Source organism: Chiloscyllium punctatum, chromosome 39, assembly GCF_047496795.1.
Source record: "Chiloscyllium punctatum isolate Juve2018m chromosome 39, sChiPun1.3, whole genome shotgun sequence".
Taxonomy (NCBI): domain Eukaryota; kingdom Metazoa; phylum Chordata; class Chondrichthyes; order Orectolobiformes; family Hemiscylliidae; genus Chiloscyllium; species Chiloscyllium punctatum.
Genome location: NC_092777.1, coordinates 63,139,022 through 63,157,915, shown reverse-complemented (window position 1 = coordinate 63,157,915; position 18,894 = coordinate 63,139,022). Strand labels below are relative to the sequence as shown.

Genomic DNA, 18,894 nt, shown 5'->3' with positions numbered 1-18,894 from the left:
CTTGGACCCATAGAGGAATGAAAGGAAAAGTAGGAGCATTACTTACAGTGTTTAAAAATAAATTATACGTAAGGTTGTTATAACATAGTTAAAGAATTGACATTACAGTCCGCTAAAGAATTTCAGATTGATATTACATAGTAGCAGCAGCTCAGCAAACACATGGTCTGACTGGCCACTTCTAGCCTCAATCCAACAACTGACCCACTCTGCTTCAAGCCTTCAGTCCACTCCACCAACATTCAGCTGCACCAAAGTAGGTTGCACAGTCAAGGGACATGCTTCCCCTCATGCTCCTTCTGATCTTTGTGGTACATCACTGGACACCAGCCTCCAGGCACTCGAAAAGCCTGATACTACTACCCTTTGTGTCCTATGACTAAGCCAGTTTCTGGTCCGTCTCGCCAAGTTTCCCTCAATTCCACATACTTTACCCTTCTCAGTCAGTCTCCCATGTGGTATCTTATCAAAGGCTTTGCTAAAATCCATATAAACTACATCAACTGAACTTACATCATCCACACACTTGATCACATTTTTGAAAAATTCGAGCAAGTTTGTTAGGCATGACCTCCCTCTGACAAATCCATACTGACTATCCTTAGTTAACCCATGCTTTCCAAGTAGGTATTACTTCAGCCCTTCAGGATTTTCTCTAGTAGTTTCCCTGCCACTGATAATGCGACTCAAAAGTCTGTACTTTCCTGATTCCTCTCTATCACCTTTCTTAAAAAGTGGAATCACATTTGCCATGCCCCAGTCCTCTGGCACTCACCCCATGGACTCAGAGGAATTAAAAATTTGTGTCAGAGCCCCTGCAGTTTCTTGCCTCACCTCCCACAGCACTCTAGGATGCAATTCATCTGGGCAAGGGATTTATCTGATTTTAAGCCTGATAAAGCCTCCAAGATCCCCATATCCTATGTCATACTGTGCAAGTTCCTCACAGTCCCCTTTCTGGAATTCTGTACCTATGTTTTCCTTTGCTAGCATGAAGACTGAACAGTATTAGTCATTCAACACCCTTCCAATATCCTGCAACTTCACACACAGGTTTCCCCCCGGCCCCTAATGGGCCGTATTCTTCCCTTGGTTAACCTCTTCCCTTTAATGCATTGATAAAATATCTTCGGGTTCTCCCTAATCTTGTTCAAAAGTCCTTTTTCCCGCCCCTCCTTTTGCTCTTCTAATTGCTTTCTGAAGTTCCTTCTTGGACTTTATATATTTCTCTAGGGCTGCAGCTCCCTTTGGACTTTCTAAAAGCTCTACTCTTTTTCCTTCTCCAGTCCTGAATTGTCCTAGACATCCAAGGTTCCCTGGACTTATTGCTCCTCCACTTCCCCAGAGGGTACATGTTTAACCTGTACTCTCCCCAGCTCCTTTTTGGATGCGCGCCTATTGCTCCACTGTAGTCTGACCCACACGGAGCTGTTCCCAGTTAACAGTGGCCGGATCCTGCTTTATTTTAATAAAATCTGTCTTCTCCCAATCCAAAACTGACTTTTGCAAGCTGTATTTTCCCTTGTGCATAACAAATTTCAACCATACCATGTTGTGGTCACAATTGCTACAATATCTCCCCAGTGCCACATCGAACACTTGTTCGGCTTCTTTGCCCAGAACGAGGTCCAGCCCTGCACTATCCCTTGTTGGGCCTTCTGCGTATTGATACAAAAGCTCCACAGGATACATTCCAAGAAATCCAATCCCTCTAAACCCTTAACACTATGACTATGGTTCTGTTCGCCGAGTTGGGAATTTGTGTTGCAGACGTTTCATCCCCTGTCTAGGTGACATCCTCAGTGCTTGGGAGCCTCCTGTGAAGCGCTTCTGTGATGTTTCCTCCAGCTAACTGCTATAAATACCGGAGGAAACATCACAGAAGTGCTTCACAGGAGGCTGCCAAGTACTGAGGATGTCACCTAGACAAGGGACAAAACGTCTGCAACAAATTCCCAGCTCAGCGAACAGAACCACAACAACGAGCACCCAAGCTACAAATGTTCTCACAAACTTTGAACTATGACTATCTCAATTTATCTTTGAAATCCCCTCTTACACACCTCTGTAAGTATTTGCTTCTCTGTTTCCTGCTGACTCTTTGGGGGCCTATAATACACTCTCAGTAAAGTGACTGCCCCTTAATATTCCTAAGTTCTATCCACAAAGCTTCGTTTTAACTATGATTGGGTTCCTCTCAGCACCACTAGGACCAGAAAGGAAAACTAAAACCTGTCAGGCTTTCTGCTCCCTCTTTCTGTGTTTTTTTTAATCTGCTGAAAAATGTGGAAAACTGCTTGGATTGTCCACCTCATGGAGTAGTACCTTGCTTATAGTCTATTGTGGCCCACCTTGAAGGAGGGTATCGGAGGGCCTTCTAAATCAAACGTCAGCACCATTAGGAGATAACTTGAAAAAAAATACCTTTAAACATTTTAATGGTGTTTGGGTCTACATTATGTAAAATGTAATCATATCTTTCATTAGAGTTTCGATTTAATGAAGACGATCGCAACTTATTTTTTGAGATCTGTGGGGTGAAGCCACTCTCCAGCTGCATCACTGTGGAAGCCCAGACTGAGAATTACGTCCTCTGTCCAAAGGTCCAAAACTTTATCCATTCACTGGTTCCATTCATCCAGAGATGGCTGTTCCACCACGATGATTTCAGTCATATTTATGAAGATCTACAAAGTGGCAACGTTGCTGCAAGGCTTAAGTCAATGATTTTCATACAGGTAAATATTCTATTTATTAGAATTTTATGCATGTAGTGATACTTGTAATGTTTATAATGCAGCACAGAAGTTCCTTTTTTATAAATTCACAATTTCCAAATAAACAGGAATGACACCCTTATTGAACAGCTAGTGACCTGCCCCTGAAGGGCGATGCTGACCAAGACCAAGGAGAATTCCCTTTCTTAACCATGCCAGGGGATCTTTTGCATTCACATCAACAGGCAGTTGGAGTCTACAGTCCAGCATTTTCTTCAAAACGTGGCCCATGCATCAGTCCCTCAACATACCAACCTTCATTATATAATGAAGTCTTGGAAGACTCAAACTCAGACTCCGAAAGCTAGTGTGCTTCCAATTAAACCTGTTGGACTATAACCTGGTGTTGTGTGATTTTTAACTGTACACCCCAGTCCAACACTAGCATCTCCAAATCATGACCGATTGAGGTGGTAGTGCCAACAACTCACCAAGCTGGCCCCAGTGCACCCCCTTGTGGTGGTACTTTTCCTTCTGTACTTACTGGTGGAAATATTTCCCATTGAATTAATCCATCTGTCTGAAACATTTCTGGTGTAGTAAATCTAGCTGTTTCCCGAACACATCGTGGTTTAGCCCTGAAACAAACACAGAAAATACCGGAGAAACTCAGCACATCTATGGAGAGCAAAACAGAGTTAACATTTCAAGTCCAGCAATTCTGAAGAAGGGTTGTACTGGTCTCAAATCATTAACTCCGTTTTTCTCCTCATAAATGCCGACTGAGTTTCTGCAGCATTTTCTGTGCATGTTTCAGATTTCCAGCATTCGTTGTATTTTATTTTTCTTTGATGGTTTTAGCCTGAATGCCTGCTAGCTGCCTCTATTTTTAAATAATGTAAAATATAGAATTTCAAGTGATTATCCGTGACAGTCAGATTTCTGTAGCTGTAGAAAGAAAATTTCCACAACATTTAAATCATCCACACATCTGAAGTTGGACTTTAATATCATAATCTATTTACAGACACCTTTCTAGATCGATTTGATTCGCCTCTGATAAGTTGGTGTTTTGGACAAATTTTGTTTGTTTTCCCATTGGATAAAAACAGACCGTTGGACCCAAACTCAATCATTTCTTAATGAAATCCTTCTGATCCAAGTTGATATATTAGCCCAGAGGTTACTGCCTGGTGAGACTTCTACCACTGTTAGTGGGCAGTGATATTACAACTTCCTTACTGGCGAGTCCCCCCTATGGAGTTGCAGTAACACCATTAGCCTGTCCAAGTAGACAGTCATAATAAAGAATTTTTGACACTCAAACAGGAAACAAAAATTTGCAGTTAAGTACAGAATATTTAACTTGGAGACTTTTTTCACCCAGACAGAGTAAAAACTGGAGACATCACTTTGGGTGAAGGTACAAGTTAAAATCTACTGGAAAACCTTTTCTTTTTAAAAAAAATTGAAAATTAGTATCCAAACACTATTCAGTTTAACAGCTTGATTATAAAATTATTTCTTCAGGACCACTTAACAATTTTCATCACACTTTGTTTAAAAAGTCTAGATGTATATATTTGAACAAGATATAATTTTTTCGACCATTTCTGAAGGTGATGTGGAAGTGAGAAAGTTGAAATTCTCACTGATTTCAATAACTGTCCACTGGGGGTGGTGGAGGGAGCAGTATTCGCTCTGCAGCCTGTATTAGAGTCCTGAATGATAGTTTACATTTTCGGGTTTCTACAGTAATCTACATGTGCCCTATACCCTGAGGCCGTGTCAACATCAAAGGGAAGTTACAAAAAGCACCAGCAGCTTTGCTGTCAAACCTCCCCAGCCATGTGCAGCCCATCATATTAATGCGATACAAGTTCTGTCCTCTTTGTACCTTTAACAGCAACCATTAGGATTTACATAGCACCTTTTAACATAGTCAAAAACTTAACAGTTACTTAAAATCATGTTGGGTTTGAACAGTCTCAGCCTAGCTTTGAGGTGGTGCTAGTATATTGCATTAAATCGATTCTGTCCTTCATGATTTACAGAATAACAGTACTTATACAGAGAGTGGTGTGTGTGTGTAATGCGCTGCCAGCACTGGTAGTAGAGTCAAATACATTAGAGACATTTAAGCGACTCTTGGATAGGCATATGGAAGATAGTACAATGAAGGGTATGTAGATTAGTCCAATCTTGGAGTAGGATAAAATGTTGGCACAACATTGAGGGCTGAAGACCCTGTACTGTTCTATGTTCTACGTTAACTTTGAATAGTAGAGACTGCTGTTCTGAAATATGGATCAAGGTGCATCGCTGTAGAGTGCATTAAAGCTTTCTGGTCCACCTGAGTTATTCCATACATGGCTTACTTCAGATGCTAAAGCTTTGCTGTTAAGTTTCACAGTGTGCCAAGAATGGTTTTCTTTGGCAACATTTCTCCTCTTACAGACCCAACACAATCCCATCCTGCCTGCCCTCAGGAAGAATCAGTAGCTAAGTTAGACGAGGTGTTAGCAGCACTTTTGCTGCACTAGATGGCAGCAAATGGTAATTCATTCTGAATCCCATATTATTGAGCAGAGAAGAGAAGCTATGATAGACAAATTTGAAAACCGCACAATGGAAGAGTTTATTTGTCTTTCATTGAGATGAATTTGATGTGTAGTTGAAGGTTTAATGGTCTTTGCGTTTGGCTTTATCACCTGTAAGAGTCTAGTGCATGTGAAAATGACTGAGGGGAAAGTGACACTTTCTTGACAAATTTACTTTCAGTTACAAACGAGGTTAGAGAGATTTGTTAAGCTTTGCCCATTGATTTATTTAGATAATTAGAATTCTTCTCCCGATAAAATTTTTAAATTCATTCACACGATGTGGATATCACTGACTGATTTGGCACTTATTTCACATTCCTAATTGCCCAGAGGGTAGGTCAGTGACAACCACATTGTTTTGGAATTGGAGTCCTGTGTAAGGACAGCAAATTCTTTCCCTAAAAGACATTAGTGGACTGACAATGGCTTCATGGTCATCATTAGAATCTTAATTCTAGATTTCTTTTTTAATTGAAGTCAAATTCCACCATCTACCATACAGGATTTGAACTCAGATCCCCTGAACATTACCTGGGGTTCTGGATTATTGATCTGGTGATGTTACCAGTAGGCGTCACCTCCCCATATATTAAATGGCAGAGGGGGAGAGCATTCATTCAGGGTATTGAGATCAATCATCAGCCGCGATCATATTGAATGGTGAAGAAGGCTCGAGGGGTTGAATGGTCTACTGCTGCTATCTTCAAGATTTCTATCATTTGAGGGATGGTGACTATATCAGAGTTTAGAGTTCAGAGTTAATGTATAACTCCCCAACGACTCCAGGAAACTATTTGGGCAGGCCCAGATTTAGGAAGTGGTCATGGAATTGAGACTGAGCCACATATAGAGGATTTCCTCAGTGCAAAGTTAAGCAGAATTTTTTTAAAATTGGTCTACAGGGACACAATAACTACCCATATTAAACTCTCAACACTGACACCTGAGTGCACAGGGTGTGGAGTTGTCCCACTCTTTATTATCCCATTTTGAGCTCAGTGATTCAGAGGCATTTTCAGAAATAGGATTTGTTAATAAGAATATCCTGTGGAAGTAGAGGCATGAAACCAGGTTGCTACTTCAATTCCTCAGGCCTATTACTGTAGTTGTGAAATGGGGTTGGGGGCAGGTTCAGGTAGAGGAGGTAGGGACAGTTGAGAATCAAAACTGCTGTTTGACTTTCCTTAATGTTCATTTGCCTCTCCAGGTCAATAAACTGTATCTCCATTATAAATTAACTTTGCCGGATGATTCCATTGTGTATGAAAATGAGAATATAGTTTGTCACTTAAAGGGCAGTAAGGAATTCTACATCCAGAAGGATCACATCACTTCACGCATAGATATCTGCAGGTAAACAGCATTCTCCTTTTAACTACAAGCAAGTTTTTCAAATTAAGTTGTTCTCAGGTTTCGAGGGATGTCACTTTATAGTCATAGAGAATGGGAAAAGGCCCTTCAGTCCAACCAGTCCATGCTGAACAAAATCTCATTCTGAACTAGTCCCACCTGCTTGCTCCTGGCCCAAATCCCTCCAAATTCATGTACTTATCAAAAATGTCTTTAAAACATTGTAATTGTACCTGCATCTATCACTTCTTCTGGAAGTTTATTCCAAACACAAACCACCCTCTGTGTAAAAATTATTTGCCCTCATGTCTTTTTTAAATCTCTCTCCTGTGTCCTTTAGTCTTGAAATCTCCCATCCTAGAGAAACGTCCCAGCCTATCCAGCCTTTCTTCATAACTCAAAGCTCCCAAACCCAGCAACACCCTGGTAAATCTTTTCTGAACCCTCTCCAGCTGAATAATATCCTTCCTATAACTGGGTGACCAAAACTGGACACAGTACTCCAGAAGAGCCCTTACCAGTGTCCTGTACAACCTCAACAAGGCTTCCCCAACTCCTGCTGAGTCATAGAGGTCTACAGCATGGAAGCAGGCCTTTTGGCCCAACTTGTCCATACCACCCAGTTTTCACAATTAATCTAGTCCCATTTATCTATGTTTGGTCCATATCCCTCCACACTTATCCCATCCATGTACCTATCTAAATGTTTTCTTAAATGACAAGATTGACTCACCTCCTCCACTATCTCTGGCAGCTTGTTCCAGACACTCACCACCCTCTGTGTGAACAAGTTGCTGCTGTGGATCCTTTTGCATCTCTCCCCTCTCACCTTAAACCTATGCCCTCTAGTTTTAGACTCCCCTACCACAGGGAAAAGCTATTGCTTAACTACCTTACCTATGCCTCTCATGATTTTATATGCCTCTATAAGGTCACTCCTCAGCCTTGTATGCTTCAGGAAATAAAAATCTCAGCCTCACCAACCTCTCCTTATAACTCAAACCATCCAGTCCAGGTAGCATCCTAGTAATTTTTTTCTGCACTCTTTCGAGTTAAATAGCATCCTTTCTCTAGTAGGGCAATCAGAACTGCATTCAGTACTCCAAATGTGGCCTCAACAATGCCTTGTACAGCTGCAACAAGACATCCCAACTGCTATACTCAAAGATCTGACCTATGATAGCAAGCATCCTGAAAGCTTTCTTCACCCCCACCCTCTCTACTTGTGACTCCACTTTCAAGGAGCAATGAATCTGTACCCCTAGATCTCTCCAAGGCCCTACCATTGACTCTGTAAGTCCTGCCCTGGTTTGATCTGCCAAAATGCAACTCCTCGCATTTATCTAAGTTAAATTCCATATGCTATTCCGCAGCCCGGTGGCCAAGTTATTCAAGATATTTGTGGGAAGAAGCAAAGCTGGTTATGCTTATTGTGTGCCCCCCCCAGACCTTCATTAGCCTCAAAGGCTGTGTCAGTAACACCCAGACCCTGCAAATGACATAAGGACGCAAGAACATCCCAAGCACGACCACCAGCATGCACTGAGTTAAAGGATCCTGGCTGAGTCAGCTACACTAGGCCTCTGAGCCTGTGGATAGAAGAGGTTGCAAATGCAATTGAATGCCTGCTTCTGCCCATGCTGGGCACCTTCATTAGGGTGGCATGGTGGCTCAGTGGTCAACACTGCCGCCTCATAGCACCAGGGTCCCGGGCAACAGTCTGTATGGAGTTTGCACATTCCCCCTGTGTCTGCGTGGGTTTCCTCCCACAGTCCAAAGATGTACTTAAAGGACTGAGCAATAAAAGCAAGAATGCTAAATGCCTTTAAAACCACTCTGTCTGTATGTAACACAAAGGGAAAGAAATGTAAAACTTGTTTTTCCATAGTGCTAGTTACCACCTCAGAGTGTTTCAGTCTTTCACAGATAATAAGATATTTTTCTTGAAAAATGCAGTCACCGTTGTAATGTGGGAATTTGCACAAGGCAAGCTCCCACAGATTTGCAAATGACATGATTTTTTTTGACGATGCTGATTGAGGCATAAATATTGGCCAGCCTTGGGTGACTATCTGTCCAGAGTTTGCACATTCTCCCCATGTCTCCGTGGGTTTCCTCCGGGTGCTCCGGTTTCCTCCCACAGTCCAAAGATGTGCAGGTCAGGTGAATTGGCCATGCTAAAATTGCCCATAGTGTTAGATGCTTAGTCAGGGGTAAATATAGAGTAGGGAATGGGTCTTGGTGGGTTACTCTTCAAAGGGTCGGTGTGGACTTGTTGGGCTGAATGGCCTGTTTCCATATTGTAGGGAATCTAATTTAACCAGGGAAAACTCACCTACTCCTCTTTGGGACCGTGGGATCTTTACATTCACTTGAAAGGTCACATGGAACCTTGGTTAATGTTCCATCTGAAAGACATGGTGGTACTTCTGCATCATCATACTGAAATATCAGGATACCCTTTAATTCAGAGTTCCACTCAAGAGCTCCAGCTATTGTATGAAAACACTTTGGGCTTTCAATTAGAAGTAAGTGATGTAGCAGGTGATCATGAACTCATATCACAGGTTAAGTCTAGTCTTTGAAATGCACAACTTTGTTAATTTCTCTCCATCATCTTGTTTTCGTTTGTCTGTTTGTCTTTGCAGGGAGTTTGTAAAGTTCTTTAGTGATGAGAGAAGAGGACTTCAAAAGGAACTTGAACATTTCCTTCAGAGTCTCATCTCCTACTTTGAGGTATTTATTTCTATGTTCAGATAATGTCTAGAACAACTTTAAGAATTTGAAAAAAATCTGAACTGCACCTGGAGGTTCTCTCTACAGTTTTATAAACTATTATTACCCAGATTGGAATCAAGTCTCCTAATAACTGGGCAATTTGTTTAGCCTTGGTGCAGCTTTCAATAGAATTTCCAGAACCACAAGCCAAAGATCATCTGGCTGAAGCTTCCATGTGCCTTGACTACAACATGAATTTAGCTAATTGATTTGAACAAACTTTTAAGGAATTATTCTGAAATGGAGAAATTAAAGTAGACAGAAGAGCCTGTTGTGTAAATGATAAACATGGTATCCTGAGTGAGGAAATTGACTCCTGTGCTATATTGCCTTATCTACGGGCAAGAAATTCCAAATCCCATTGCCAGGACTTGTTTGTTATGATTGCTCATTCATAACATGGCCAATCAGGAGGACTATCAGCTTTGGCATCTGATGGCAGGTGGTAAAAGGGACAGAGTTTCCTGGTCAGCCATAACATATAGGAGCAAAAGCAAGCCATTTGGCCTATCAAGTCTGATCCACCATTCAGTGAAATGATGGCTGATCTGATAGTCCACATGTCCACTTTCCTGCCTTTTGCCCCATGATCTTAGATTTTTCATCAATAATAGAATCAATCTCGGGTTTGAATGTACATAGTGACGCAGCCTTGACAAATGAAGAATTCCAATAGATTCGTTAACCTCTGAGAGAAGAAATTCCCCTCATCTCTATCTTAAATGTGCGACCCCTGATTCAGAAGTTATGCTGCTGATCCTATTCTCTTCCAGAATGGAAAACGTTAAAAATCACATAACATTAGGTTATAGTCCATCAGGTTTATTTGGAAGTACAAGCTTTCAGAGCGCTGCTCCTTTGTCAAGTAGCTAGTGGGGCAGGATCATAGGACACAGAATTTATAGCAAAAGATCATGGTGTCAGACAACTGATGTGATGTATTGAACAAACCTAGATTGCTGTTAAATCTTTAATCACTTAGAATGGGTTTGCAGGTTTCGATTAATTAATATGTAAATCACAGAACGTCTTCCAAGAGATAACTTAAGGTTTTATTTTAAAACAAGGTGATATCTCAGCTCAAACAATGCATTAAAGGTGTGAGGCTAGAGTCTGTCTGTATCCCAGTCTTGAGTCAGACTGGTTCTATTTCCAAAGTGGAATTTATAAAATGTCACATGGACTGACTGCCTACAGATTGTGTGCTTTTTGAACAAAATAGGACATAACTGCAAATACAAATCTGCAAATGCAAATTCACCCCATACATCTGTGTGTGTGTGTGTGTGTGTGTGTGTGATGACGTATATGTCTTTGAGAGGGTGTGTGTTTGTGTGTCTGAAAGAGAGCATGTGTATGAGAGAGGATCTGTGAGTGTGATTGTGTGTAAGAGTCTGCATCTATCCTGTGAAGTCCCCTAGGAATCATATAGAACGCAGTCTACTGCAGCACTTTGCCAAGAAATATGGACCAATTCAATGGCACATGAATTGCAACGATTCCAGAAGATAGCTCACCCCCACCTTCTCTAGGGGCAACTGGGGACAGGTAGTAAATGCTGGACCAGCCAACAATGCCCACATCCCATGAGTGAATTTTTAAAAATGAAGTCTCAGGCCTTGAAAAAGATTAACAGTGAGATAGGACAAAGAGAAAATTACTTTTTGCAGCAAGAACGAAATGTTGTAGGTGTTAGAAAATACACAGCAAATCAGGCGGTATCAGTAGAGAAAGGAACAAAGCTAAAGTTGCAGGATGATAACCTTGCATCAGAAATATGCACCAGGAATCTGATGACGCACCTAATTCATTGTGTAATATGATAATCTCATACAGATGTACACAAATGGTTGTGCTAAAATGGACACAGCAATTGTATCAAAATTGCTGGCAGATTCCCGTGATAGGGTTAAACAGTTCAGATTCCCTCCAGTGTGGAAACGGGCGCTTCAGCCCAACAAGTCCACACTGACCCTCCAAAGAGTAGCCCACCCAGACCCATTTCCCCTACCCTATTACTTTTTACATTTACACCTGACTAATGCACTAACCTACACATCACTGAACACTATGGGCAACTTAGCAGAGCCAATCCACCTAACATACACACCTTTAGACTGTGGGTGGAAACCCACACAGACACAGGGAGGATGTGCAGACTCCACACAGACAGTTGCCCAAAGCTGGAATTGAACCCACATCTCAGGCACTGTGAGGCAGCAGTGCTAACCACTGAGGTACTGTGCTGTTTGAACACTGCTATGTGGAATGCATGATCATCCTTTTCAAATCTTTCCCTATCCCCAGGATGAACCTGCGCTGCAAAAGTTTTTACAGAAGGAGGGTGTTGAAGAATTGCCAGAAGATGAAGAGAAATGGGAAGTTCCCAAGGCTTTGGAGATCAGACCAGAACCACCACGACTTCCAGGTACTGTTTAGTGCTTGGTAATCTTGGAATCTGTCTTAAGGGAAGGGACAGGCAGTTAGGTTTTGCTTTAAGTTAGGCTAGAAATCATTCAGTCTGACCATTTGAACAACTTTAATAACCTGTAAACCAAAACTTGACAGTGGTGACATTACACTGGAGCAAATCCCAAATCTTTTGACTGGGTATCTATTTTGTAGATTAAGCTCCAGTAAGTACTTTCATATCCTTACATTAAAGGTGTAATTTGAATGTGAGCATTCTCTTTTGAATATATTTGTTTTTTTTTCAAACACCTCTTTAACAGGTCCCACAGATACAAAGACATTGTTAGGGAAATGGTTGAAATCCACATGGGGTACAGTCAGGCAAGTGCTTAATAAATGCACCGTCAGGCACAGCTGCCAGGCAAATGTGGATGGACCTACTAATGAATCCTGAGGGGATTGAAATTAGCTCAATAATTTTTTTTCCATCCTGCAACCGTTGCTGGGATATATGTGACTCCAGCTCCAAGGAAGGATTGTTCTCCCTCCTTGCTGGTGCAGCACTATGCTTCTAAATGTTAACTGCCTTTTGCACCTACAATCTCAAATTAAACACACAAATGAACTTGTTTCTCACTCCATTATACCATGTTCCGAACTACTTGTGTTGCATGGGCTGTTTCGGGTTGACCCAGACGGATATTCAAACACCGGGGAATAGAGGGTTCATCCTCATCACCAATAGCACCCACTGAACAGTCTGGTGAATTTGGGTCTTTGCTTTACCATGCAATGAGCTGACCAACAGAACGTTAGGGTGAATGATCTTGGACTGTTTCTGCACCATTTTGAGTTGTGTATTGCCAGAAAAGGTTTGGGAATTGTTTGTCAGGCTTCCCAGCTGTATGAATCAGTAATACAGAGTGAGGTTAACATGAAAACTTGCAAACTGTACATACTGAGTGACTACTTTCTCCAATTTTTTTCATATACATAGCACCGATTCCAATACAAGACAAAAAGGAAAACAGTAAAGAAATCCTGGAGGGCAAAGACAACAAAACTGATGGAGAGAAGACTCTGGCAAGCTGGCCTCCCAAAGCATCCCTTCATAATTACACTGATGGAACATCCAGTAAGAAATGCCTGTGTTCATATGGGTGCAGGGGAAAGATGTCCCGTTTAGGAACTGCAGTAACTTGGTTTTGTGCTGAGTAATAGGAGTGAGTTTCAATGCTGTGTAACAGATAGTAAGATTGAAATTCAACCAATTTATTGTCACTTCAATCCTGAATTTTTAAAAGTTGAATTTAATGAGCGTTACATCTGGAAATGTGATGCTGAAAGGGCAGCAGAAACCCCTTAAATGGTAACTCTCAAAAGACAACTGGATACAAATCTTGCAAAAGGAACATCGCTGGGCTATGGGGAAGGAGTTCAGGGAGTAAAACTAATTAAGATAGCACTTTCAAAAGTGTCAGCACAGGATCATTCAGTGGGCCAAAGCATCTCCTGTGCTATGATTTTAAAAAGAACTGTTATAAATTAAAAACAAAACAGACAAAAAAGCTTGGAATGAAAATAAGTCAGATAGGATCTGAAGAGAAACTGGGTTCATTAAGTTATAGAGCATGGAAACAGACTTTTCAGTCCAACCAGTCCATGCCGAACATAATCTAAAACGAGTCCCACTTACCTGCTTCAGGCCCCTATCCCTCCAAACCTTTCGTATTCATGTCCTTATCCAAATGTCTTTTGAACATTGTAACTGTACCCACATCCACCACTTCCTCAGCAAGTTCATTCCACACGCGAACCACCCTCTGTAAAAGGTTTGCCCCCTTGTCTTTTTTTAAATCTCTCTCCTCTCACCTTAAAAATGTGCCCCCCCTAGTCTTGAAATCCCCACCCTAGGGAAAAGACAACTACCATGAACTCTATCTATACCTCTTATTATTTTAAAAACTTATGTAAGGTCACCTCTCGACATCCTATACTCCAGTGAAAAAAGTTCCAGTCTATCAAACTTTCTCTATAACTCAAACCTTCCATACCCAGCAACATCCTGGTAAATCACTTCTGAACCCATTCCAGCTTAACAATATCCTTTCTATAACTGGTGGTCAGAACTGGACATGCTATTCCAGAAGATGTCTCAGTAACATTCTGTACAACCTCAACGTGACTTTGCAACTCCTGTGCTCAAAGCAATAAGGCTTTCTAATCACCCAGTCTACATGTGATGCACTGTTCAAGGAATTAAGTGCCTGAATCCCTAAGTCTCTTTCTGTTCTACAACACTACCCAAGGCTCTACCATTAATTGTACAAGACCTGCCTGTGTTTGTTGTACCAAAATGCAATACGTTGCATTTATCATTATTACTGTTTCAGTAGATGCCAATAATATGATGAAATACAGAACAGGTGAGAACTGCATTTGCTGAGTGTTGTGTGAGGATGTTTTAGTTTAAACCCTGCAGGTTGTGATTCTACTCAGGAAGGTTTTTAATCATATCTGATTTCTCCTTTCCACAATGTTGGAATAGTGTAAACTATTAAATAGCAAACCTGAACTGAAAAAAACACACACAGCAGGAAGGTCAATCACCATCTGTAGAGATGAAGGACAGGATGTGGCATTTTATCAGAAATTGCGAATCTAGACTAACTTTATCCACTTAAAGATGACATTGATCTTTGGAGAGGAGGTTCCTGGTACAACTTTCTCCAACCCTGATAAAACAACAAGAGCCCTTTCCCACTCTGAACCATTTAGCTAATTTTGACTTGAAGGCAAACCTGTACAAATCCCCTCAACACTACCAGCAGCACAGCCTCACATCAGCCTGGTGAGGTCAGAAACTGAAATATTCTGTCTCTGCCCATACCCAAAGGTCAGCTGAGAGTAAATATTGATGGTCACTGACTATGAACTTGTGAAAGTAGCACTGTATCAATACGCTAGTGATACTTGACATTGATTCTAGACCTTGCTGAGACTGGGGGGGGTGCAATCGCTTTACTTTGAGTAATGAGCTCTAGTGAAGAAATTATATTTCAGCTAATGAACATTATAACCTGGATCTTCCTATTGCTTGCTGTACGTTGCACTCTCTTGAGTATCTCTGTTCCCAATGGGACTCATCTCCAGCTGCACTCAGAGCTAGACTGGGAGCTCAGTGAGTGAGGAGCCGCAGGTGTATGTCTGTGCTCTTCCACTCACTATTTTTGACTCACTTGTACATCAGCCCCTTGGGATTCCCCTAGTGCAGTGCTAACTTCATCACCCTCTCTGTCATCTAATCAGTCACCAGATTATATATAACTACCTTGTACAGCTTGGTATGGATGTAAACGTGGATGTTTTTTGTGCGGGGGATGCGGGGAGAGATTATTAGACTGCTAATGATTGTTTGCTTTGCTCAGGTAAAGCTGCAGAAGCTGTCATGAGAATGTGGCCGCCTCCTGCACCCCCTTCAGGCTCTACTGGTAACATGGCTGACAGTAACCACCTACAGCATCATCATCCTCCTCCACACACTGGTGAGTCTTAGCTTAGGATAACACAGGAGAGAGCACAGCATCCAACAGCAAGTACCTCCCACCCATCCCCCTGCCCCCTCCCCCCCCCCCCAGTCTCTCCAATTACTATGCATCATGACTCAAAGCACTAAATCTTTGCAGCTATACAATCCTTCCCAGGGTTTTCTTCCAGAATTTTCTTGTTAAACGCTTTATTAGTTGGGTCCCTCAGTATAGGGATCTGTCTTTGTTTTGGACAATCCACAACCCACATCCTCTGCTCATTATCAGCCGGTCCAGCAATAGCTCAATCTTTAAAATTTTTATTATCCTTGTTTTCATGGACTCACCGTTCTGCATTGCTGTAACCTTCTTTGTAACCCACAGCTCTCAGATCTCTATGCTCCTTCTTTTTGGGTTTCTTGCATATGGCCAGTTTTAATCATTCCCACCATTGACAGAAATATATTTTAAGCATTCCTTCCCCAAGTCCTCTCTACCTGCAAACCCTCCTCTAAAATTTGTCTATTCCAACGGAGCTTTTGGATACTTGTCCAAATGTTTTGATTAAGTGTCAAATTTTGTTTTATACCTCCACTGTGAGTGCCTTAGGATATTATCTAAGGGAACCAGTGTGGTAACATTAGAACTTGCATTTTATATTGATGACTCACATATGAAATCACAGGCTTGTCTCAATATCACTAAACTGCAAAAGAAGCTCTACCAAAAAACGTCATTTCAGGTCTTCTACTCCAGACAGTTGCAGTCAGATCATTAAAAAGTAGTTGCAGGATTGTGAAAAAGTTTCTTGGATATCCACTTCTCAGGAGAACAATGCACAGAATGTTGTGATTTACTGAATGAAATGCTTTGGTCAGGTTGATGAACACAGTAAAGGATTTCAGCTGTTATCCTGCACAATTTATTTTTGGATTTGTGTCAAACAGTGTCCCTGGCAGGATTTTCTCAGCCACGATATGTAGGTGATGCAGAAGAATGTGTGTTGGGATTTTCCCTGCTGCGGAGAGAAAAGCAATGCCTCAATAGTTTCAACAACATGATTTATCTCCCTTCTTGAAGGTGGTTCTTGTAGTCGCATTCCTGAGGTCAGGACAGAATTCTTGCTTCTCCCAGCTGCACAGGATAAGTGTGTGGAGTTATGTTTTGAGTAAACACTAACCAGCTTTGAAGACTGCAGCCAGAATACCATCAGAGCTGCAGCTTTGTTGCTTTACATCCATTTAAATGCTTGTTGCAGCTTATCCAGTGATGGTGGTACACCCATGGATTCTAGTGCAGGGACTAGGAGAATAGCACAGAGAGAATCAGCTGCCACCAGATTCGTGATCGAGGAGCTGTTAGAAATGTTCTTCCCCACATTGTCATTTTTCTTTGAAAGGATATTCTGTGAATGAAGGGGACTTTATTTACTTGTCTTTGGACTGCAGATGATCCTAGAACTGGCTTCAAAACATTGAAGAATTGGAGGCTAGGAATTGTATAAGACATTACCACCAGGTGATGCAAGGAGCGCACATGCACAAATATAAAGTTTGTGTCATTTTTAAGTGACGGATGTTGCTGCCCATTCGAGTTTAAGCCTGAAGCAATACTTTCTTAGCCAGGGCCTGAAGCTTCCACTAATCCCCCCCCCCCACCCCATGACCAGCTATCTCTTATGGATTAGGCTGTTGGAATGGCTGTTTCCCTCGAGTTGCAGCATCAGGTTGAGCATGCAGCAGTCACACATTTAGTGCACACAGTGGTGACATCAGTAGCACATGCACAGTCACATGTGGATCACAATTGTCCTAACGTCATTGCCCTGTGTGCGTGTGTGCCAGAGGCCATTTAATAATCACTCCATTCATTGTTTGAAACATATAAAAATGTGGAAGGGAATGACAGGGCAGATGTGGAGGAGAGTAGTTCCTCTTACGGGAAATTTAATCAGGAGTCAGCCATTTTAAAGTGCGATCGGGGAGATTCAAGATGGCGGCAGTCTGAAAAGTCTGCTGTGTTGGGCTCTGTGCCATACCCCAGGCAAGGTGGTGTGCTACCCACCTCATTAGCCCCCACTAAGAAAAATTTGTCAGTGTAAAGCAGGCAGAACACCTAGAAGCATTTTAATTTGGATTTGGAGTTGAAATGAAGGCAAACAAGGGAAAGGGAGCAAGAGGAGCACAGCAGACAGGGTACTCCCCAATTGTGTCGGGTACACCTGCAGCTGCTGCTTTGACTCCCATGGTGGCGCCTTTGAGCTCGGGGAAGCAGCAGCATCTACCCTCAGAGTTCACGAAACTCCGTGGAAAAATCGCAACGGTGCTAGTTCAAATCTCTGCCATGCTGAAAAAGCATGAGTGGGAGATCCAATTATTGGATCGACACACATGGAAACGGTCAAGCAAAGGACCGTGGTGTTGGAGACTTCAGAGGAATGGATCCAAACCTTGGAGGGCTAGCTTCAGGCCTTGCTGGACTCGGTTGATGACGTTGAAAATCTAGGTTGGCAAAAAAACTTGTAGTGGGTCTTCCGGAGCGCGAAGAAGTTGAGAATGTGGCCGAGTTCCTTGAGAAGTGGCTCCCGGAGTTGCGGGGGCTGGAGATCGAGTCGGGCCGGGTGAGTGTGGAGCGGGCCCACCAGATCGCGATGCACAGGTCCGGGTCAGATCAGTGCCCTCGCCTGGTCCTCTTGGGACTCCAGCACTATAAAGAAAAGCAGTTAATAATAGAAACATCCAGAAGACTGGGAAGAGACTCACAGCCCCTAGTTCATAAGGGTTCGAGAATAATGTTTTTTCAAGACTTTTCTGGGGCCGTAATTAAGAAGAGGAAGATTTTTGATGATGTTAAGAAAAAAATTAAGAGACTTAAAAATTCAATATTCTCTGATGTGCCCAACACTGCTACGTTTGAATTATGGGGGATCTGTCTATAACTTCGACTCGGCGGAAAAAGCAAAAGAATTTGTGAACTCGCTGAAATAATAGACTTGGGCTGAGGGGGAAAAGCGGAAAAGATGCTTGCGGACAATGGCATAATTTTTTTTTAATCTTCTCTTTCTTTGTTCTTTTCCCTTTCATGGTCTTGGGCCTAAGAGGCCTTTGCTTTAAACCTGGTTTGTTTCATATTGTATCCGTTTGGTAATTATCTGTTATTTTACTGTTCTGTTTTTCGGGGTGAGAGGTGGTTACTTCTTTGGTGTAAAAATGTGTGAGGTTGAGATATGGAGGGGGAGGGGAGGGCGTCCAGTGTTAACCTGCAGGAGTGTAAATAACATGTTTTCTTTCTATTGACTGGGTTTGGGGTGTGGCCTTGACTAGAAGGTGCCAGGACGGCTGTAAGGTTGGGAGTGAATGCCCCCTGTGGGCAAGGGCGGGAGATCTCAGGAGATTTGTGGTTTTTTATGTTTATTTGTTCAAGTTAGGAGTAGTGGTTAGTTTCTTAGTTTTAGTACTGTTTGTAGACTAGTTTTTAGATTTGATAAAGTGCGTGTTTTTCCACTTG

At 42.0% G+C, this 18,894-nt stretch overlaps 1 protein-coding gene across 5 annotated transcripts in view; it reads left to right on the top strand.

Annotated features, from left to right (window-relative positions):
- Positions 1 to 18,894, top strand: part of LOC140464153 (uncharacterized) — a 145,003-nt gene that overhangs the window by 115,410 nt on the left and 10,699 nt on the right. For all 5 annotated transcript variants that reach the window (XM_072558944.1, XM_072558943.1, XM_072558945.1 and 2 more), the window contains 6 exons: positions 2,488 to 2,738; positions 6,528 to 6,673; positions 9,319 to 9,406; positions 11,756 to 11,876; positions 12,858 to 12,995; positions 15,289 to 15,405. In XM_072558944.1, coding sequence (XP_072415045.1) covers positions 2,488 to 2,738; positions 6,528 to 6,673; positions 9,319 to 9,406; positions 11,756 to 11,876; positions 12,858 to 12,995; positions 15,289 to 15,405 — 861 coding nt within the window. The remainder of the gene's footprint in view (positions 1 to 2,487; positions 2,739 to 6,527; positions 6,674 to 9,318; positions 9,407 to 11,755; positions 11,877 to 12,857; positions 12,996 to 15,288; positions 15,406 to 18,894) is intronic.